Source organism: Carcharhinus amblyrhynchos, chromosome 2, assembly GCF_965287045.1.
Source record: "Carcharhinus amblyrhynchos chromosome 2, sCarAmb.v2.hapA, whole genome shotgun sequence".
In the NCBI taxonomy this organism is placed as follows: domain Eukaryota; kingdom Metazoa; phylum Chordata; class Chondrichthyes; order Carcharhiniformes; family Carcharhinidae; genus Carcharhinus; species Carcharhinus amblyrhynchos.
The window spans coordinates 132593743-132617836 of NC_137325.1; the positions used below are offsets into that span (position 1 = coordinate 132593743).

The window sequence follows — 24094 nt, forward strand, 5'->3', positions numbered from 1 at the left end:
GAGGAACTTCTTCACTCAAAGGGTGGTGAACCTCTGGAATTCTCTGCCCGTTGAAGTGGTGGAGGCTGCCTCGCTAAATATTTTCAAGAAGCGGGTTGATGGGTTTTTGATAAGAGAGGAGATTAAGGGTTATGGGGAGAGGGCCGGAAAGTGGAACGGAGCCACGACGGATCAGCCATGATCTTGTTGAATGGTGGGGCAGGCTCGAAGGGCCAGATGGCCTACTCCTGCTCCTATTTCTTATGTTCTTATGTTCTAACATAGAACATTACAGCACAGTACAGGCCCTTCGGCCCTTGATGTTGTGCCAACCTGTGAAACCAATCTAAAGCCCACCCAACCTACACTATTCCAATATCATCCATTGATCATCAACTAATGAAAGGACATACAGAGGCAAATTTGCTAAGTACAAGGAGGTCCAAAAATTGTAGAGCAATTATAATGGGGTACTTTAATTATCCAAATATAGAATGGAGATGCAATGGTGCAAAGGGACTAGAGGGTGTGAGTTCCTGGAATGTGCGCAAGACAATTTTCTGTAGTAATATGCTTCCGGTCCAACAACAGAACAGGCACAGTTACAACTAGTTCTGGGAAATTAGTGGATCAAATATCAGTGGGAGATCATTTCTGGGACAGTGACCATTGTATGAAAAAACACAAAAGCAGAAAATGTTGGAAAATCTCAGCGGGTCTCAGAGGGAATAGAGCTGATGTTTCGAGTCAGGAAGACCATTCATCAAAGCTCTGACAAAGTGTCATCCTGACTCAATACATTGGCTCTATTCTCTCACTGAACTTGCTGTCAGAACTGCTAAATTTCCCAGCATTTTCTGTTGCTGTTTCAGATTCCAGCATCTGCGTTAATTTGCTTTTATATTATAGTATCCTAAGATTAAGGTTGGCCATGATAAAGGACAAGGAAAATCCAGCTACAGTTATTTCCTTTCCAACACATAAAAACACTAAATGAAACCCGCTGAAACCTATACGTTATTTCAAATATTTGACAATACAAATATAGATCACATAAACTTACCTCTGTTTCCTGACACAGTTTAACAGACCCAAAAACAACTAAACAGCACTTCGGAGAAAAGAAAATGAAGTTGGAAATTATATTAGTATAATTATTCACAAGAGACCAGTGCACCAAATGCAGGAGTAGCACTGTGTGATTTGATTTATTATTGTCACATGTATTAGTATACAGTGAAAAATATTGTTTCTTGTGTGCTGTACTGACAAAGCATATCATACATAGAGAAGGAAAGGAGAGAGTGCAGAATGTAAAGTTACAGTCATAGCTAGAGTGTAGAGAAAGATTTACTTAATACAAGGTAGGTCTATTTAAAAGTCTGATGGCAGCAGGGAAGAAGCTGTCCTTGTGTCGGTTGGTATGTGTCCTCAGACTCTTATATCTTTTTCCTAATGGAAGAGAGTGGAAGAGTGCATGTCCAGGGTGCATGGGGTCCTTGATTATATTGGCGTCTTTTCTGAGGCAGTGGAAAGTGTAGACAGGCTCAATGGATAGGAGGCTGGCTTGCTGATGGACTCGGCTTTGTTCATGATCCTTTGTTGTTTTTTGTTTGATATAGTGTTTTGTATTGGAAAGAGAATAACTCTAGCTGGGTTGTTCCTTGTCCTTTATCATGAATCTGAATCTTAGAACAGGAACCATACCAGAAAGAATTCTTTCTATGCTGCATCTGTAAACATTGGTGAGAATCAAAGAACAAAGAAAATTACAGCACAGGAACAGGCCTTCGGCCCTCCAAGCCTGCACCGATCATGCTGTCTGACTGAACTATTACCCCCTACCCTTCTGGGTACCATATCCCTTTATTACCATCCCATTCATGTATTTGTCAAGACGCCCCTTAAAAGTCGCTACTGTATCCACTTCCACTACCTCCCCGGCAATGAGTTCCAGGCACCCACGACACTTCCACCTTGGGAAAAAGCTTCTGACTAATCACTCTGTCCATGCCTCTCATAATCTTGTAGACCTCTATCAGATTGCCCCTCAACCTTGTCGTTCCAGTGAGAACAAACCAAGTTTACAGCATCTCCTCATGGCTGATGTCCTCCATACCAGGCAACATTCTCGTAAATCTTTTCTGTGGCCTCTCCAAAGCCTCCACATCCTTCTGGTAGTGTGGTGACCAGATTTGAATACTATATTCCAAGTGCGGCCTAACTAAGGTTCTATAAAGTTGCAACATGATTTGTCAATTTTTAAAGTCAATGCCCTGGCCGATGAAGGTAAGTATGCCGTATGCCTTCTTGACTACCGTCTCCACCTGCATTGCCACTTTCAGTGACCTGTGTACCTGTACATCCAGATCCCTTTGCCTATCAATACTTTTAAGGATTCTGCCATTTACTGCACATTTCCTATCTGCATTACCTCACATTTGTCCGGATTAAGCTCCAACTGCCATCTCTCCGCCCAAGTCTCCAACTGATTGATATCCTGCCGTATCCTCTGATGGTCCTCATTGCTATCCTCAAATCCACCAAGCTGTGTGTCGTCTGCAAACTTTTTCCGCATGGAAGTTGGTCACCAGTGGAGTGCCCCAGGGATCTGTTCTAGGACCCTTGCTGTTTGTCATTTTCATAAATGACCTGGATGAGGAAGTGGAGGGATGGGTTAGTAAGTTCGCTGACGATACGAAGGTTGATGGTGTTGTGGATGGTCTGGAGGGATGTCAGAAGTTGCAGCGGGACATAGATTGGATGCAAGACTAGGCGGAGAAGTGGCAGATGGACTTCAACGCAGATAAATGTGTAGTGGTCCATTTTGGCAGGACCAATGGGATGAAGGAATACAATATCAAGGGTAGGAGTCTTAGCTGTGTTGAAGAGCAGAAGGATCTTGGGGTTCGGGTCCATAGGACTCTTAAATCGGCCTCGCAGGTGGAGGATGTGGTCAAGAAGGCGTATGGTGTACTGGCCTTCATTAATCGAGGGATTGAGTTTAAGAGTCGAGAGGTAATGCTGCAACTTTATAAGACCCTTGTCAGACCCCACTTGGAGTACTGTGCGCAGTTCTAGTCGCCTCACTACAGGAAGGATGTGGAAACTTGGCATATTTATCCTTCATCCTTCCAGGAATGTGCTGGTCCTGAATCCCTATCAACATATATTTGAAAGCCTCATAGCTTCCAAGTTTCCTTAGCCTCCTGAGAAATTAGCAGCATTGGAGGGACCAGGACAGATTGTTGGTTATCTTCGCACCTAGAAACTTGAAGCTTTTGATCATTTCTGCTTTGTCTCCATTGATGTAGATGGGGCATGTCCTCTACCACGCTTCCTGAAGTCAATGACAATTTCCTTCATTTTGTTGATATTGAGGGAGAGAATATTGTTGCCGCACCAGTTCACCAGATTCTCTATCTCACTCTTGTACTCTGTCTCATCATTGTTTGAGATCCGACCCACTACGGTGATGTCATCAGCAAACTTGAAAATCGAGTTGGAGGGGAATTTGGCCACATGGTCATAGGCGATTCAGAAGTATAGTAAGGAACTGAGGACACAGCCTGTGGAGCACTGGTGCTGAGGATGATCATGGAGGAGGTGTTGTTGCCTATCCTTACACATTGTGGTCTGTGGGTTAGGAAGTCTAGGATCCAGTTATAGAGGGAGGAGCTGAGGCCCAGATCACAGAGTTTGGAGATGAGTTTTGTAGGAATAATGGTGTTGAATGCTGAGCTGTGGTCAATAAATAGGAGTCTGACATCGTGTCTTTGTTATCTAGGTTGAGTGTAAGGCCACGGAGATGGCATCTCCTGTGGACCTGTTGCAGCGATAGGTGAATTGTAGAGGATCCAGGCAATCTAGGAGGCCGGAATGCATTTGTGCCATGACTAAGTTTTTGAAGCACTTCGTAATGATGGATGTCAGAGCCACTGGACGATAGTCATTAAGGCACGCTGCCTGGCTTTCTTTGGTACCGGGATATGGTCATCTTTTTGAAGCAGATAGGAACCTCGGATTGGTGTGAAGAAAGGTCGAAGATGTCTGTGAATACCCCTGTCAGCTGGTCCGCACAGGATCTGTCTGCTCATCTGGGTACCCCATCTGGGCCAGTTGCTTTCCATGAGTTGACTTTTGAGAAGGCTGCTCTGACGTCTGCGATGGTGATCTTGGATACAGATTCACCCAAGGCTTCCAAGGTGGAGGGTGCTCTTGCTGACCTCTTGCTAACAACAGGCATAGATGTATTTAGCTCAGTGGGGAGGAATGCATGAGTGCTGGTGATTTTACATGCCTTCGTCTTGTAGCTTGTTACGTCTTGCAGACTTTTCCATTAAGTCTTGATCTTCAATACAGGGTATTAAAAATTTCTTTTTTAGTGGCTACCTTTAGAGTACTAAGAAGACCCTCATTTATCATCTCAGCTGAAGATGCTGCTTTTGACAGGGGAAATTCAATTGAAAATTAAGAGGAGAAGGGTAAATTCCAGAAGGGGTTTTAGTCCAACCTTGGAAGACATAAATGTCCATTAGGTGGGTGGAGAGGGTAGGCAAATTTTCCTGGCCTGCCTGCATGGGAATCGTAGCAGGTGGGACAGGACTATGCAAAGGTCCGTTGACTTAGGGCCGAATTTTCCGGTCTTGGGGTGCGTGTGGCCAGAAAATCCCACCTGGTGTCTCCAACTTGTCTGCCACAACTTTGGCAGAGATCTATGAAAAATGGAGCAATCATTGAACCCTGAATTGCACCATTTTTGCTGGGCTTCTGTGCCTCATCTATGAATGATATGAGAGATGAGCGGGATAACTGCCACTGAAATTAACTCTCATCACATAGGGAGATTCAGGCTAGCATGTAAAATTCTAACCGACATCTGGTGAGATTTGCTGACTACGCTCACCCTGAAACTGCAAAATCCTGCCCAAGGTCAACAGACCTTTCCATGATCTGCACTCCCCTTCCCCCCCTTGCCTGCTATGATTCCCATGGCAGGCGGAATGGGAAAATTTGCCCCATTGTCGTCAAATGTTCCTTAGTTTAACTTTATTTTTGTTACATTGCAACGCTCTTCTGTGCTGTATGTAGATTTGGCAACTACAGAATCCTTTGATCTGAAAGAAGCTAGTTTTAAGACAAAGAAAGATGAAGAGAGGACACAAATGGTCTCTGTAATCATTTATTTTTCTTAATGACTAACAATAGTCCTTTGTTTTTTTGCTTCAAACATTTATCCAAATCTCTCTGAATGTTACTACTGAAGCAACTATTGTACTAACACTATTGTCCAATTGCAGTGCATTCCCGATTACAGAAGAATATCTTCCCAAGTCGCCTCTATTCTTTTGCCAATAACCTTGAATCTATGCCCTCTGGTTACCAACCTTTCTGCTGATGGTTTTCTACCTAAACCGTTCAAAGGGAGCCTCTGCTCAGGCTCAGGTTTTGCAACCTCACTGAATGAAACATAAATTAACAAGCTCATGAAAGCAACATGGACAGAATTTATAAAATACAAAACAGAAGCTGCTGGATAAACTCAGTACGTCTGGCATAATAAAGGTCTAGACATAGTTTATAATGCGCCCCCAAAATCAACTGCAACAAACGTCAAATTGCAGTGTTTCTTTTAAAAGGCAGATTTCATTATATATACATCCACCAGCACAGAAGTACTGTAACCAGTGTTTGCAATGGTGTGGCAGTTTCATCATTTCTGGAAACCATAGCCACCTTTATGTTGGTTATGTAGGCCCTTTCAGTAAGCTACCTACCAAGACAACTTACTCATGAAAGTTGGAACCTATTTTGACTTTTTTTTTGCTGTGTGCCAATTTGAATCTAATTTTTCACGTTTTTGCTTTCATTTTTCATTATTCTAGAATTAACTTTAATCCTATACAAATGCTTTGTGTCTTTAGTAACCATTACCAGTCCCTTTGCCTTTTGTTCCATCACGTTTGTCATTTAATCTCTCCACGCCAGCCCAGGTCTTCCCTTTTGATTTTCCTCCTCTCTTCTTCAATAGCCCATAACCCTATCATATGGCTACCGTCCTTCAATTCTGAAGACTTATAACTGACTTGAAATGTAAACTCTGTTTCTCTTGTTAATCAGAGAGAAATCCCACAACACCAGTTTAAAGTCTAAACAGGTTTATTTGTAGCAAAAGCCGCAAGCTTTCGGGACAGCCTGACCCTTCGTCAGGCCCAGCCACCTGACGAAAGGACGGGCTGTCCTGAAAGCTTGCGGCTTTTGCTTCAAATAAACCTGTTTGGACATTAAACTGGTGTTCTGGGATTTTTTTGTTTTACCTCAGTCCAACGCATCTCCACATCATCTCTCGTTAATGACATTTCCAGGCCTATTGAATGTTTCGTGGAATCATACAGAGCAGAAGAGGCCTTTCGGCCCATTGGGTCTGCATCATTACATGCAAAACATCTGACCTTCCAACCCTTCCCATCTGCCAGCACTTGGCCAATAGCCTTGAATGTTATGACATGCCAAGTGCTCATCCAGGTTCTTCTTAAAGGATATGAGGCAACCTGCCTCCACCACCCTCCCTCGCAGCATATTCCAGATCGTCATCACCCTCTGGGTAAAAAAGATATTCCTTACATTCCCTCTAAACAGTAGGCAATGGGCTGGCACAGTGGTTAGCATTGCAGCCTCATAGCACTAGGGATCTGGGTTTGATTCCTGGCTTGGGTCACTATCTGTGCAGAGTTTGCACGTTCTCCCCATGTCTACGAAGGTTTCCTCCGGATGCTCCAGTTTCCTCCCACAGTCCGAAGGATGTGCTTGTTAGCTGCATTGGCCATGCTAAATTCTCCTTCAGTACACCTGAACAGGCATCAGAGTGAGGCAACTAGGGGATTTTCACAGTAACTTCATTGCAGTGTGAACGTAAGCCTACTTGTGATAATAAATACATTTTTAACTTTAATGATTAAATATTTCATAGAATCACACAGTGCAGAACAGGCCATTTAGCCCATTGGCTCTGAACTTGTACACGTGAAACATCTGACTTTCTACAAAATTCCATTTACCAGCACTTGGTCCATAGCCCTGATTGTTATGATCATAGAATCGCAGAATCCTTACAGTGCAGAAAGAGGCCATTTGATCCATTGAGTCTGCACTGACAACAATCCCACCTAGGCCTATCCCTGTAACCCCACACATTTACCACACTAATCCCTCTAAACTATGCATCCCCGAACACAAAGGGGCGATTTAGCATGGCCAATGCACCTAACCTGCATGCCTTTGATGTGCCAAGTGTTCATCCAGGTTTTCATTGAATCCCTACAGTACAGAAGGAGGCCATTCAGCCCATCGAGTCTGCACCAACAACAATCCCACCATATCCCCGTAATCCCATAGCCCACTCTGCTAATCCCCCCAAAACTAGGGTCAATTTAGCATTGCCAATCAACCTAGCCACACATCTTTGGACTGTGGGAAGAAACCAGATCACCCAGAGGAAGAAACCCATGTAGACACGGATAGAATGTGCAAACTCCACACAGACAGTGACCCAAGCCAGAAATTGAACCCAGGTCGCTGGTACTGAGGCAGCAATGCTAAGCATTGCGCAACCATGCCGTACGTAAGCCAACCCACCTCTGCCACCCTCCCAAGCAGCACATTCCAGACCGTCACCCCCTCCCCCCCCCCCCGTAAAAAAGATTTTCCTCATACCCCCCCAACCAGAGCTTTCTTTTTAACTTGTTACGAATAAAGTTGTGTTTGTTTCTGATAAAGCGGTTAGATTTTAACAATCATTCTGATTAACTCTCACGTTGAGCATCTCTTCGGACTACATGCTCTGTTCCCAAATAAGGGTCTTTCCCGCCCTTATCCAGGCTACCCATTGGTTACTGAGCTCGGTATCAACGTGGCGAGCGCTTACTGGTTGGGAGGGGAAACATGATGACGTTGAGGTCACGTGCCCATGTCCTGTGTCTGACGTGGCAGCTCTCAGAGGCGGCACGCGGGAGGAGGGGGAGGGGACGGGGCGCTGGGGCGGGGCCTCCCTGGGCACGGGGGCGGGGACTCCGGGGTCACGGAGGCGGTGATCCCGGGGCACGGGGGCGGGCCTCGCGAGCAGGCTTTCGGAATGGAGTGGGGCTAACAGGTGGAGTGGAGGAGGCTTGCCAGGATAGGGGCGGGGCTCACATGAATAGGGGCGGGGCTTTGCAGGATGCAGACTCAGGCTTGGGAATAAGGAACATGATGCGGGGAGGGGCAGGCAAGGAATGGAGGACGGCACTTGCCGAGAGAGTGGGCGGGGTACACAGGGTGTGTGGGCGGGGACTCACAGAGAAGGGGACAGGGGCGGGGCTCCGGAGTGCGAAGGCTCTCGGGGATAGGTGCTGGGGGCCACCGGGGATGGAGGGCGGGGCTCTGAGTGGTAAGAGGCGGGGCTCTGAATGGTAAGGGGCGGGGGACCCCAGCGGCAAGGGGGCGGTGCTTGTAGGGATGGGAGGGCGGGGCTCGCAGGAAAAGGGGCAGGGCTTTCAGTTTAAGGGGCGGGGCTATAAGGACGAGGGTTCTCATTGGTAAAGGGGCGGGTCTTACACGGATAAGAGGGCGGGACTCGAGATAGGGGCGGGGCTTGCAGGACCAACCTCTGGGGGGGCAGGGGGCAGGGGGCGGTGCTAGCGGGGATTAAGAGGCGGCGCTTGGCCGCTTCCAGGAGTTGGGGTCACGGTTGTCCTCTTTTCTGGTATTACGCTTTGCTTTTCTGTGCGTGGGATATAAGGTTCCAATCGATTGGACACTGTTCGGGCTCCCGTCCGATCTTAAACAGAAGAGCGACTCCGAAGTTTGCCTTTACAGGAAACTTTTTTAAACGGGAGAGAAACTTTCACTCCCTCCTGAGTTGTTAGCCGGCGCTTTGGGGGTGTCGGTTACTGCACCCTCTGCTGTTGGTGACGGTTGGAGGGCAGCGCGTGCGTTGACAATGGGCTGGCGGCGGTGCCAGGGGCTCGAGCTGCTGCTACTGGTGGTGCCGTTGCTGCTGCTTCCGTCGGTGCGCGGGGAGAAGGACACGGAACTGTACTGCGGAGGTGAGTGAGGGTGAGCGGGGGAAGGACTGGATATGTTGTTGCACTGTCATTGACGACAGCTCCATCCCAACGCACCTAACAGGAGACACATTAACTCCCAACAGCATCGCGGCCAAAGAAGACATTAGGACAGGTGATCAGGCAGGATGAACTTGCAAACGTGTCTTAATGTCAGAAGCAAAATACTTCAGGTGCTGGAAGCCTGAAAACAGTATCGTAGAAGGCAGCCATTCGGCCCATTGACTCAGCACTGACCGCAATCCCACCCAGGCTCTATCCTCACAACTCAATGCATTTACCCTAACTAGTCCCCTTGACCCTAAGGGACAACTTGGCATAGAACATAAGAACATAGCCAGTCCACCTAACCTGTGCATCTTTGGCCTATGGGAGGAACACAGTAAAAAGTCTGACAACACCAGGTTTTAGTCCAACCTATTTATTTGATAATATGCTCACAAGCTTTTGAGGGACACCCTCTTTGTCAGGTGAATGGAGAGTTCTGGCCTCAGACAAACTCTCCATTCACCTGACGAAGAGGGTGTCCCTCGAAAGCTTGTGAGTATATTATCAAATAAATAGGTTGGACTAAAACCTGGTGTTGTCAGACTTTTTACTGTGTTTACGCCAGTCCAACGCTGGCATACCCACATCATGACTATGGGAGGAAACCAGAGCACCTGGAGGAAACCCATGCAGACATAGGGAGAATGTGCAAACTCCACACAAACAGTGACCCAAGCTGAGAATCAAATCCAGGCCTCTGGTGTTGTGAGGCAGCAGTGCTAACCACTGCTGCCCTTTCTACCGTTTTCTGTCTCATTTGCCTTTTATTTGTAACTCCTTAATCTCTCTCTCAATTTTGACACTGAGCCACAGAAGGAGTTTATTTTATTTATTAGTGTCACATGTAGGCTTACATTAATGCTGCAATGAAGGAGGCAGATGACATGCTTAGGCAGCTGGGATTAAGTGAATCCCTTGAGAGTAGGAATACAGTTAAGAGAGAAATTGGGAGGGCAAAAAGGGGACACGAGCTTGCTTTGGCAGATAAGGCAAAGAAGAATCCAAAGACCTTCTACAAATACATAAAGGGCAAAAGAGTAACCAGGGAGAGAATAGGCCCTCTTAAGGATCAACGAGATCATCTGTGTGCAGATCCACAAGAGATGAATATTTCTCATCAGCATTACTGTTGAAAAAGCATGGATGTTAGGGAACTTAGGGAAATAAATAGTGATGTTTTGAGGAATGTATGTATAACAGAGAAGGAGATGCTAGAAGTCTTAAAGTGCATCAAGATATATAAATCCCTGGGACCTGATGAAGTGCATCTCAGGACATGGGAGGCTAGGGAGGAAATTGCAGAGATATTTGAATCATCAATAATCACAGGTGAGGTGCCTGAAGATTGGACGGTGACAAGAGTTGTGCCTTTGCTTAAAAAGGGCTGCAGGGAAAAGCCTGGGAATTACAGGTTTGTGAGCCTTACATCTATGGTAAGTTGTTGGAAGATATTTTGAGGAACAGGATCTACAGGCATTTAGAGACACAAGGACTGATTTAAGGACAGTCAGCATGGCTTTGAGTGGAAAATCGTGTCTCTCAAATTTTGAGTTTTTTGAAGGGGTAACCAAGAAGATATTTGAGGGCAGTGCAGTTGATGTTGTCTACATGGACTTTAGCAAAATCTTTAACAAAGTACTGCATGGTAGGTTGTTGCATAAGGTTAAATCTCACAGGATCCAGGGTGAGGTATCTAAATGGATACAAAATTAGCTTGATGACAGAAGGCAGAGTGTGGTTGTAGACGGTTGTTTTTCAGACTGGAGGCCTGTGACCGCAATGTGCCTCAGGGAGCAGTGCTGGGTCCACTGTTATTTGTCACTTATATTAATGATTTGGATGAGAATATAAGAGGCATGGTTAGTAAACTTGCAGATGACACCAATATTAGTGCCATAGTGGACAGTGAAGAAGGTTATCTCGGATTGCAACAGGATCTTGACCAACTGGGCCAGTGTGCTGACGAATGGCAGATGGAGTTTAATTTAGATAAATGTGAGTTGATGCATTTTGGTACATTTGAACTAGGGCAGGACTTGCGCAGTTAATGATAAGGCGCTGGGCAGAGTTACAGAGCAAAGAGATCTAAGGGTACAAGTTCATAACTCCTTGAAAGTGAAGCCACAGGTGGATAGAGTGGTGAAGAAGGCATTTAGCATGCTTGGTTCCATTGATCAGAACATTAAATATAGGAGTTGGGACACCTTGCTGAAGTTGTAAAAGACATTGGCAAGGCCACGCTTGGAATAGTGTGTATTCCAGTTCTGGTCACTATTATAAAGGAAATTATTAAACTAGAAAGAGTGCTGAAAAGATTTACTAGGATGCAACTGGGACTCGATGGCTTGAGTTATGAGGAGAGGCTGGATAGACTGGGACCTTTTTCCTCTGGTGCACAGAAGACTGAGGGGTGATCTTACAGAGGTCTATAAAAATAATGAGGAACACATTAGTTGCCCCTAAAGTTGTCTGCATGGACTTTAGCAAGATCTTTAACAAAGTACTGCATGGTAGGTTGTTGCATAAGGTTAAATCTCTCACGGGATCCAGGGTGAGGTATCTAAATGGATACAAAATTAGCTTGATGACAGAAGGCATATCTTTTCCCAAAGGTAGGGGAATCTAAAATTAGAGGGCATAGGTTTAAGATGAGAGGGGAGAGAAACAAAACTTTACAGAGGGTGGTGAGTGTATGGAACAAGCTGCCAAAGGTGGTAGTAGTAGAGGCAGGTACAGTGTTGTCTTTTAAAAAGCATTTAAACAGTTACATGGGGAAGATGGATATAGAGGGATATGGGCCAAATACGGGCAATTGGGACTAGCTTAGGGGTTTTTTAAAAAAGGTGGCATGGACAAGTCGGGCCCAAGGACCCGTTTCCATGCTGTAAACCTCTATCACTTCAATCTGCCCCTCAGTCGTCTCTGCTCCAACAAAATCAAGCCTATGCAACATGTCTTATAACTTAATAGTTCCAAAACCAGGTAACATCCAAGTGAATCTCCTCTGCACCCTCTCCAGTGCAATCACAACTTCCTATAATGTGACGACCAGAACTGCGCACAGTGGTATCCTCACCAAAGTTCTATACAACTCCTTCATGACCTCTCTGCTTTTGGAATCTATACCCCGATTAATAAAGGTGAGTGTGCCATATCCCTTTTTTTGCTACTCTATTTACCTGTCTTTCCACCTTCTGAGATCTATGGACAAATGTGCCAAAGTCCCTTTGTTCTTCAGAACTTCCCAATGTCAAACCTTTCATAATATACTTCCTTGTCAACACTTTTCAGGGTTAAATCCATCTGCCCCTTAGTCACCCATTTGACCTTTCAATTGGAACGGCTGAAGTTACAGAAATATGTGGTGGGTTTGAGCCATAGAGGGACTTGAAAATAAGGATGAGGGTTTTAAAATTGAATTATTGATTAAGTGATAATTGTGTATTAATAAGCACAGCAAGGAGTGAACAAGGCTTGGAGCAAGTTAAGATATGGACAGCAAAGTTTAGAGAGAATGCTGGAAAATCTCAGCAGATCTGGCAGCATCTATAAAGAGGAAGAGGCTGGCTAGGGCGAACGTTGGTCCCTTAGAGGATGAGAAGGGGGACTTAGTGGTAGGGGATGGGGAAATGGCTGAGGTCTTGAATAACTTTTTTGTTTCGGTCTTCACGGAGGAGGACGTGAATAATTTGCCGGATGTTAGAGATGGAAAGGTGGTAGGACTGGAGGGTCTCGATGACATTACTGTTACTAGAGAGGTGGTGCTCAGCAGACTGGAGGGGCTGATTGTGGACAAGTCCCCAGGACTGGATGGAATGCATCCGAGGGTCCTGAAAGAAATGGCGGAGGTGATAGTGGATGCCTTGGTGGTTATTTTCCAGACGTCGCTGGATTCCGGGGAAGTGCCGGAAGATTGGAAAATGGCTAATGTTACGCTGTTGTTTAAGAAGGGTGCCAGGCAAAAGGCGGGGAATTATAGGCCTGTTAGCTTAACGTCTGTTGTAGGTAAAATGTTAGAATCTGTCATCAAGGAGGAAATAGCAAGGCATCTTGAGGGGAACTGCTTGATGGAGCAGACGCAGCACGGTTTCATTAAAGGGAAGTCGTGTCTGACAAATTTACTGGAGTTCTACGAGGATGTGTCTAGGGCGGTGGATAGAGGAGAGCCGGAGGATGTGGTCTTTCTTGATTTTCAGAAGGCGTTTGACAAGGTACCTCACAAGAGGTTATTGCAGAAGGTAAGGGGGCATGGAGTTGGGGGTAGGGTGTTAGCGTGGATAGAGGACTGGTTGTCAAATAGGAGGCAGAGGGTGGGGGTCAATGGGTGCTATTCGGATTGGCGGATAGTGACTAGTGGAGTGCCCCAGGGGTCGGTGCTGGGGCCTCAGCTATTTACCATTTATATAGATGATCTGGAGGAGGGAACCGAGTGTAGGGTGTCGAAATTTGCTGATGACACCAAAATTGGTGGAAAGGCAAATTGTGTGGAGGGTGGTGAGAGTCTACAGAAGGATCTAGATAGGCTGGGCGAACAGGCCAGGAAATGGCAGATGGAATTTAATGTTGGCAAGTGCGAGGTGGTCCACTTTGGTAGGAATAATGGTAGGAAGGATTATTACTTACGTGGAGAAAAACTGCAGAAGGCGACGGTGCAGAGGGACCTCGGGGTCCTTGTGCATAGTCGCAAAAACCCAGCTTGCAGGTGCAGCAGGTGGTCAGGAAGGCGAATGGGATGCTGGCCTTCATCGTGAAGGGGATTGAATATAAACGTAGGGAGGTCTTGCTGCGGCTGTATAGGGCATTGGTGAGGCCGCAGCTGGAGTACTGTGTGCAGTTTTGGGCGCTGTACTTACGCAAGGATATTTTGGCCTTGGAGGGAGTGCAGAGGAGGTTTACTAGGCTGATGCCGGAGTTGAGGGGGTTGAGCTATGAGGAGAGGCTGAATAAATTAGGCTTGTACTCGTTAGAGTTTAGAAGAATGAGGGGAGATCTCATTGAGACGTATAAGATGATGAATGGGATGGATAGGATAGAGGTGGAGAGACTCTTCCTGCTCAGAAAGGATAGTAGGACTAGGGGGCACAGCCTCAAGATAAAGGGGGGGCTGTTTAGAACGGAGTTGAGGAGGAACTTCTTCACTCAAAGGGTGGTGATTCTCTGGAATTCTCTGCCTGTTGAAGTGGTGGAGGCTGCCTCGCTAAATATTTTTAAGACGCGGGTTGATGGGTTTTTGATAAGAGAGGGGATTAAGGGTTATGGGGAGAGCGGGAGTGTGGAACTGAGCCAAGACAGATCAGCCATGATCTTATTGAATGGCGGGGCAGGCTCGAAGGGCTAGTTGGCCTACTCCTGCTCCTATTTCTTATGTTATCTGTAAGGAGAGAAAAGAGCTGATGTTTTGAGTCCAGCTGACCCTTTATCAAAAGTCAATTTTTCAATCTCTGGACATCTCAAAATGCATTAGTTATGCAGAAGTAGTTATTACTTTTCAAGGATATTCACTGAGCCTGCAACAGCCGATTTGTGCACAACGAGGTCCCATGTATGGCTATGAGATGTTCCCTTTTCGTGACATTGAGGGATAAATATTGGTCACAATACCAAAAAACACTTTCCTGCCTTTCTTCAAAATTAATGCTCACCCGAGAGGGTAGTTCAAGCCTCGGTCTAACATCTCATCTGCAAGATGGTGGCCCTGGCAGCATAGCACATACTCATGACACTGCAGTGTCAGCCTAGATCAGTGGTCTTCAAGTCATTAGGACAATGCAGGCAAATAAGTTGATCCTAGAGCCTGAAAGTTGATTGTCATTGGCTGCTGAACCGCTCCTGAAAATGCATAGGACTCTGGCTTCTTGTAATGATGAGTAAATCATTGGCAATCGCAGATGCTGAAACATGGACTAAGCTCAGTGGAACAGTGGTTAGCACTGTTGCCCCATGGCACCAGGGACCTGGGTTTGATCTCTGGCCTTGGGTGACTGTGTGGAGTGTTAAACTGCCACTTTCTGTACCTTAGGGGTTCTATAGATTCTATTGTTGACGACAAAATGATAAGGGAGGAGCCAGAAACCTCCAAGAGTGTATTTCCATTCCGACAAGGAATGGGAAAACATATTTGTATGAATGCCAAAGGCAGAACATTTGTCAAGTGTATAGCCTTGAGTTAAAGAGGTAATTTGGAAAGGCATCACAGGACAATGCAAGCATCATTTCAGGATAACTTCCCTTTAAACAGTACCATTTAGACAAAGAAATGCATTAGGGTTATTAACTTCTCTCATGTAATGACAGTTGTCAAGTTTGTCAATTACATTCCTCCTAGAGCTCAGGCTCAAATTGTTACCTGATGCCACCTTCAATGGGCTAATCCTTCAGCAGATGCGAGATAGTTCAAGGAAAAGTCCTTCAGAGCTTTTTAGATCTGCTACCTGAAATTGTCACCCTTCTTCAAGAGATGAGGTGTACAGAGCTGTCAGATCGTGTATGGCAGCTGGACTAGGTGTTTCTTAGAGACAAGTGCAAGATTGAATGAGCTGAACAATGAACTGCAGACGTGATGAGTGCAGTGAATGTGTTCACGTTGAAACTGGGCCTGTGGTCCCCCCAGTTAAAGAATCGAATTACTGAGCACTTCCCAAATTTGGGATAAATTCGACAACAGGTCAAATAGAAAGGATTCCATTCAAACAAATTCTGATTCCCTGAACAAATTGGTAAGTGAATTCAGCAGATGATTTCAGGAGTTAGACAAGATGGAACAAATCAGCGTTTGTCTCGAATCCTTCCTTTCACGTGGATATTGGAGAACTGACAGCAAAATTTCAGGTGTTCAAACAAAACTTGATGTGGACCTGATATGGAAATCACTATGCAAAATAACATGGAGCTGAAAGCTGGGACAAAAACTTTTGGGCGTTTATAAACAGAACTCTTCTGACATTGTGCGCACTCCAGGTGAAGGCTTACTTTGGTTCCACATACCTCATGAGGTGGCTTTTTCCCCGGATGAAAATCAAGTTCAAGTATTGCACATGTCTTACGGATGCTCCTTTAGAAGGGCTGTATGAGACTGGCCATCTCAAACTATGACCCAGACTTCACCACATTTTAGTGTGCAAGCACAGGTGTCACACTAAGAATGTGAGTGTTACGTATAAGTATATTTTCAGGGGGTTTTAGTCAAGTCACTTTTTTGAGAATAGATCTTGTGTTGCATTTTGATGTTAAAAGTGATTCTGCTTTAAAAGGCTGGCAATCACCTAGATGCAATCAATGTTCATGTCTCTGATGTCTCAACTGTGCAATGGCTGACAGTAGGTTTTGACAAATTAACATGATGAAAGTTGAAGGGGAAGATGGAAGGAGGAGCTGAGAAGTTAAGATGGCCAGAATAATTTTGAGCCAGGTTAGGATAGTGGATTATGAAATCTTCCATCCTGTAGCTAAGTGTCAACGTTTAATTGCATTTGTTGGATAGGTTGAAGGAATTAAGTTTGGGAGGGGGAAAATGAAATATGTGACAATGACTGCAAATTTTAAAATAGCATTTATTGAAGTGCACTTAATTATAATTTAGGCATATTCCTCACTGAATAAGTACAGATTGATATTAGTTATGAACTATATGAATGAATTTGTGAGAAAATGAACCAGCTTATCATCTACCTATTGATTTGACAACTATTGGAATTGCTGGATGAGAAGGCCAAGGTCTATCTTAGTCACCTGACAGCTAGAGTAGTTGTAACATCCAAGATAACTGAATTGTTGACTAATTGTAGTGATCAGTCCCTTCACTGTTTAATCTGCAATATACCCAGTCATGGCATAACTGATTGCCAAAGCAAACCCTAGGTCCAAGGTCACCAGTTTCTCCCAAATATGATAGTCTTGCCATATGTTATGCTTCAACTTGTAGACTATATCAAATTACTACTTTATACCAAAATGTTCTATTTTAAAGAAAGCTATCTAATTTTTCATTTGAATGAAGCAATATACTCTGCTTCAAAAAAACTCCCCAGGGAGTGCATCTCATGGATTGACTGAAATATTGTTTCTGTAAATTCGTTATGAATTTAACTACCATGAAGCGTAGGCTAAATTCCCGAGTTGTGCTGTTCTGGACAATGCAAAAATAACTTGTCAACATTATGTAGCCATATTAGAATGCTGAACATGTCAGCTCTCATGATAACATGCCTACAATATATAATCCCTTCTCATGATCTCATTTTTCCCTCTTGTTCTTTCTCGCCTTTCCTGTTTTCATTCTTCACCTTGTGCTTTCCCTTTTTCCCCCATTTCCAACCTCCCCACTCTCCATGCAGTTGTCAATAGAAACTGAGTTTGATAATACTTCAAAGGGGTGAGCCTCACTAACTCTTGATATCTCCATCTCTTCTTTCTTTATGACCATCACCTTGTCCTAACATTTCTTGATTTGCATTGGTGTCACTTTTTGTCTGATTATTCATCCATGAAGCTCTTTTTCTACATTAAAGGCATGTGTGTGAGTTGAATAACATGATGGACTTTGAGTTGCTTGATCCTGTATTGCATGTGTTGGGGTACAGATCAGAAACGCCAAGGTATATTATGAAGTCAGACTAGATCCCAACAATTTGCTATTTTGGCATTAATGTGAGGATGTGATATTTCATTCCATGCACAGTTCTGTTGACACTTTTTAGCACAACAAATTTTATTTAACAGCACAGTTTAATTATAACAAAAGACCAATACTTAAGACAAAATACACTCATTAACTGCTAACCTCTCATTGAGTTCCAACTCAACCAAATTTTCTCAGACTTAAACCCTCTCTTTAACGTTAGTTTGCCAAATGCAGGCTTACTTGTCTCAGATGAACAGTCCTAGAGGTCTCAGAACACAGTGACACCTGTTTCTTCTGACAGCCCAAATGGTATGTTTAAAAATAAAACTCAAACAATATTTCTTCCCTACAACCTAGCTCCTCCCAAGTACCTGATTCTGTCCTTGTCAATGAATGGAATTGCTGAAACCCCCAAGGAGACTTAAGTAAGCACAAATGCATTATCTCTGTTTGAAATACTTCAGGTCTAAAATAAGTACTTAACCTGTGCTGCCAGCTACCAATTTTAAAGATTTCTTGGACAAATCAACACCTTGCAAACAGATCTGAATTCTAAACATACCTGTTGCAAGAAATGGGATGTATGTATATTTCTTTAAAGGCACGGTATCATCACGTGCCACACCTGCATTAAATTCTGTAATATTGAAAACCTGAGGTCACTACTGATTTTAAATTAGTTTGTTGGTCTACAGTCTTGATGGTAATAAAAGATAAATGGATGAATAATGAATATTTCTACCCCCTTGAAGTCTAATTTTACTTGTTCTGAAGTGGCCTCTGCACCTGTTACAGATCATAAATACTATAATCATGTGATTTATTTTTCAGGGGTTGGGGGAGAAGATGGAGGGAAAGAATTTGGGGATTGAAACATTTCTCTTTGGAACTGGTAGATGAACTGTGTGTCTTCTATCAGAATGTTTTGGATGTTAGCACTTTGTTCAGTTTTCATTTTATAAAAGTTTTCCAGATTTTGTATTTCAATATTTAAACGTTTCGTGCAAACCTGGAGTCTGTGATTTCAGTATGTAACCAGCAAAAACAGCCACTAATCAAGAAAACAAATCAGCAGTCTTATCTTGGGCGGAAGGGGTAATAAATGTTGTCTTGAGGTTTGCTCTCCCTGAAGAAAAAGTATTTAAGATGAACTAATGCAATATGAATAATCACTGATTGGAATACATTCATTTATGTTTGAGTATTTCAACAAAATAACCAATGCCCATAACACTCAAAGCTACAAGTCAACATTCCACTGACTATAGGAAAGAAAATCTTGCTGAATTTAAAGAACTGGGCTTGGTGCTAATGAAATACCTCAAGGTTATTTGATTGATAAACACACAGTAATGGCATGTTTACTTGTGTGGAGGAAGATGAAGAGTTATTCATTTGTCCTGCTGAAGTAACTTCAGGGGCGGCACGATAGCACAGTGATTAGCACTGCTGCTTCACAGCCATGATATGGAGGTGCCAGCGTTAGATTGAGGTAAGCACAGTAAGAAGTCTCTCAACACCTAGTTAAAGTCCAACAGGTTTATTTGGCAGCACTAGCTTTCAGAGCCTCATGCTTCTTCAGGTGAGTGAAGACTTGTATTCGCAAACAGGGCATGTGAAGAGACAAACTCAATTTTTAAAAGATAATGGTTGGAATGCAAGCCTTTACAGGTAATCCAGTCTTAAAGGTACAGACAATGAGTAGAGAGTGTTAAGCACAGGTTAAAGAGATTGTATTGTATCCAGCCAGGACAGTTGGTGAGATTTTGCAAGCCCAGGCAAATTGTGGGAGTTATAGATAGTGTGACATGAATCCAAGATTCCTGTTGAGGCTGTCCTCACGTGTGGAACTTGGCTATCCGCCTCTGCTCAGCGACTCTGCATTGTCGTATGCCATGAAAAGCTGTTTTGGAGAACACTTGCTGGAAGATCGGAGGCTGAATGCCCATGACTAAAGTGTTCCCCAACTGGAAGGGCCTGGTGATTTGAGCCGTGTTCATTCATTCTTTGTCGTAGCATCTGCATGTTCTCCCCAATGTACCATTGCGTAGGACATCCTTTTCAGCTCCGAATGTCACCCAAGCACAATGTAATGCCATCCACGCTCAAGACCAACTGCAACATTGTCATCAAACCAACAAAGAAAGGGCTACCATCATACTGAACAGAACAGATTACTGCAAAGAAGTGTACCAACAACTGAACAACCAGGAACACTACAGACAGTTACCTGGAGATCAGATTAAAGAACACACCTGTCAACTCTACAAACCTTTTGATCCAGACCTTCAGAGCACCCTCCTTGCTCTCATCCCACGTACTCCCTGCATTGGAGACCTCTACTGCCTCCCAAAAGACCTGGCCAACACACCCGGCCATGCCATCATATTAGGCAATGGAACCCTCTGAGAACCTCTTCAGCTCCAAGGGCATCCTGAAACCCATTGTACAAAGAACTCCCAGCTTCTGTCTTGACACTATGGACTTCCTACAGAAACTCAGCACACAAGGAGCAATTGAACTAGAGCACTCCTTGTCACAATGGATGTCTCGGCATTCACCAGCATTCCCCCCCACCCCACGACAGCGGCATTGCTGCAACTGCCTCAGGACTCAACGCCGACAACTGCCAATCTCCAGATGCAATTCTAAAAATTCATCTGTTTCATTCTGGACCACAATGTCTTCACTTTCAATAACCAATTCTTCATCCAGACACATGAAATAGCCAGGGGGACCAAATTTGCACCTCAATATGCCAAATCCTTATGCACAGATTCAAACAAGACCTCTTCACTGCACAGGACCTTCAACTGATGCTATACACTAGATTGATGACATTTTCTTCCTTTTGGACTCATAGCGAACAATCTTTGAAACAACTATATAATGACTTCCATGCCACCATCAGACTCATCCATGGACTATCGCCGAAATCAGTTATGTTCTTCAACACATGCATCTCAATCAAGGACAATCACCTCAGCACTTCACTTTTACTGCAAGCTCACAGAACCTCAATGTTCCACTTCTCCAGCTTCCACCCTAAACACGTTAAAGAAGCCATCCCCTACGGACAAACTCTCTCCATATACACAGGATCTGCTCAGATGAGGAAAATCGCAGTAGACGCCTACAGACACTGAAGGATGCCCTTTATAAGGACAAGATATGGCGTTTGACTCACTCAATGGTTCCGATGTGCCACTGCGAGAAACTGCACTGACCTCAGAAGACAAACGTGGGACATGGCGGAAAGAGTACCCTTCTTCCAGTACTTCCTTGGAGCGGAGAAGCTTCAACATCTTCTGGAGTCTTCTTGTCATCAGGTAAGGACAAACATCTCACCAAGGCCATCCCCACGCCCTCACTTCTTGCTTTCAAACAACCGTCACAACCTCAAACAGACCATAGACTGCAGCTAACTACCCAGCCTTCAGGAGAACAATGACCACGACATCACAGCCCTGCCACAGCAACCTCTGCAAGACATGCTGGATCATTGACATGGATGCCATCCTCTCAAGTGAACACCATCCACCAGATACATGGTACATACTCCTGCGACTCGGTCAACATTGTCTACTTGATGTGCTGCAGGAAAGGATGTTCCAAGGTATGGTACATTGGGGAGACCATGCAGATGCTGTGACAACAAAATGAATGAACAACAGGCAGGAGTGTTCCCTTCCAGTCGGAACACTTCAGCAGTCACAGGCATTCAGCCTTTGATTTTCAGGTCAGCGTTCTCCAAGGTAGCCTTCACGACACATGACAACACAGAATCGCTAACAGAAACTGTCAAGTTCTGCACGCGTGAGGATGGCCTCAACCGGGATCTTGGGTTCACGTCACACAATCTGTAAAACCCCCCCCCCGCCGCCATAACTGGCAAAATCTCACTAATTATCCTGCCTGGAGACAATACACATCTCTAAGCTGCGCTTAACCCTCTCTCCACTCACATTGTCTGTCTGTCTGTCTGTCTGTCTGTCTGTCTGTCTGTCTGTCTGTCCCGTTTTTAAGACTTGGTTGGAATGCGAGTCTTTACAGATAATCATTATCTTGTAAATTTTTGAGTTTGTCTCTTTATATGCCCTGTTTTGTGAACACAAGTCCTCACTCACCTGAAGAAGGAGCTTGAGCCTCCAAAAGCTAGTGCTGTCAAATAAACTTGTTGGACTTTAACCTGGGGTTCTGAGACTTCTTACTGTACTTCACAGCACCAGGGATCTGTGTTCAGATTTCAGGCTTGGGTCACTGTGCAGAGTTTGCACATTCTTCCTGTGTCTGTGTAGGTTTCCTTCTGGTGCTCCAGTTTCCTCCCACAATCTGAAAGATGTGCTGGTTAGGTGTGTTGACCTGAATGGGTGCTGGACTCTGGCAACCATGGGAACTTCATAGTAACTTCATTGCAGTGGTAATGTAAGTCTTACTTGACACTAATAAAATTTCAACTTTGTCTTTGCATGCAAAGAGGAATAAGTCTGCTTTCTGATGTCTCCTTTCAAATAATTGTTCATGTTGTGATTAGTACTGATTTATTTTGGAAACAAATTTGATGTAAATTACAGTTGCTTATCTTGTGACATTTTTATATATAAATGTTACTCATCTCTACATTATTTCTCAGCCTAAACTCCCTTTTTGTTTCCCCCCCCCCCCCCCCCCTCCCCGCCTCCCCATTTGTAATTTTTGTAGTGCCAACTTTCCTTTCAGCAAGAAATTTTAGACACAAATTGGAATGTGTTCTTATGTCCCGTGTGTGTTAGTTAATGAATGTGTTGTTAATGAATGCACTTACCTGCAATGTTTTCCATTTCTAAATTCCTATGCTTGTTTTAATAAAGGAAGCAACTTGTGTGAACTGGATGAGATGTATTCTCCAAATGGGAATGCTGCAGTGCCATGTGAACAGTGTAATTACAATACAAGTTTACGAAAACATTTTCCATTATACTAGAATTTCTAATAGAACAGAAATATGACTTTAAAATGGGGACTGAATTGTGACTACATGCTTTAGACCAATTACCTCCTGACCCTACAACTCCCCATGATATAGAACAGCTTGGCTCAACGTTGAGGGCTGAAGGGCCTGTACTATGCTTCTATGTCCAATCCCAAGATCAAGCTATCCTACTCCCTATCATTCTGGTGTGCTCCATGTGCCTATCCAATAACTGCTTGAAAGTTTCTAAAGTGTCCTACTCCACTATCACAATAAGCAGTCTATTCCACACCCCAAACACAGTGAAGAATCTACCTCGGACATCCCACCATGAACCTTTATAGTTATGCCCCCTAGTAACAGCTACATCCACCTGAGGAAGTAGTCTCTGCACGTGCAGAGATTATCAATCCTTCTCATCTTATAAACCTCTAAGTTGCCTCTTGTCCTCCTCTGCTCCAAAGAGAAAAGCCCCAGCTCCCTGAACCTTTCCTCATAAGATCTATCCTCCAAACCAGGCGGCATCCTGGTAAATCTCCTCTGCACTCTCTCCAATGTTTCCACATCCTTCTTTTATAGTGAGGTGACCAGAACTGAACACAATATTCCAAATGTGGTCTCACCAGTGTCCAGTATAGTTGCAGCATAACCCCATGGCTCTTAAACTGAAACCCCCTGTTAATAAACACTGACGCAGTATAAGCCTTCTTCACGGCTCTATCCACTTGAGTAGCAACCTTCAGAGATCTGTGGATGTGAACCCCAAGATCTCTCCGTTCCTCCACATTCCTTAGAACCCTGCCGTTGACCCTGTAATCTGCATTCAAGTTTGTCCTACCAAAATGAATCACTTCACACTTTTTATCAGGGTTAAACATGAGAAGCACATGCCTTGACTTGCTATATGCAATGCCATGGGAAATCAAATAGTGTCTTGTAAAAATCTTCAGCCAATGCATACTTCATGACGAAACCTGTCTCAATTGTTCTTCTCTTCCTTTGTAAATTCTTATGTCCTTATTTTTAATTCAGTGTCACAGACGTTATGGAGCTGTACCTTGTTCCAAATCTTAACAAAAAGAGGTTGTTCCGATTGATGCCTTTACGAATGAGTTATTCAAGTAGCCTTACCCTACTGTTACCTCATGGCACTTGCAAGTTTTTTTGCTTTTTCAGTTCCCTTAGTGAATCTACTTCCACCACCCTCTTCAATACATTCCAGACCATAAACTCATGACACTGAAAATATTTGTCGCCTTTTTCATTGAATCATGGAATCCCTAAGGTGCCGAAGAAGCCATTTGGCTCATCGAACCTGCACTGACAATAAATTCCACCCAGGCCTCGTCCCCATAACCCTATGTATTTATCCAGCTAATCCCCCCTGACTAAGGG

The 24094-nt window shown here is 44.2% G+C and overlaps 1 protein-coding gene across 1 annotated transcript in view; it reads left to right on the forward strand.

Annotated features, from left to right (window-relative positions):
• Window positions 1-8661: 8661 nt before the first annotated feature.
• The window catches only part of cnpy1 (canopy FGF signaling regulator 1), a 102156-nt gene continuing 86723 nt past the window's right edge, over window positions 8662-24094 (forward strand). Inside the window, exon 1 of the mRNA XM_080212946.1 lies at window positions 8662-9062. Within this exon, the coding sequence (XP_080069072.1) occupies window positions 8957-9062 (106 nt within the window). The 5' untranslated portion in view covers window positions 8662-8956. The remainder of the gene's footprint in view (window positions 9063-24094) is intronic.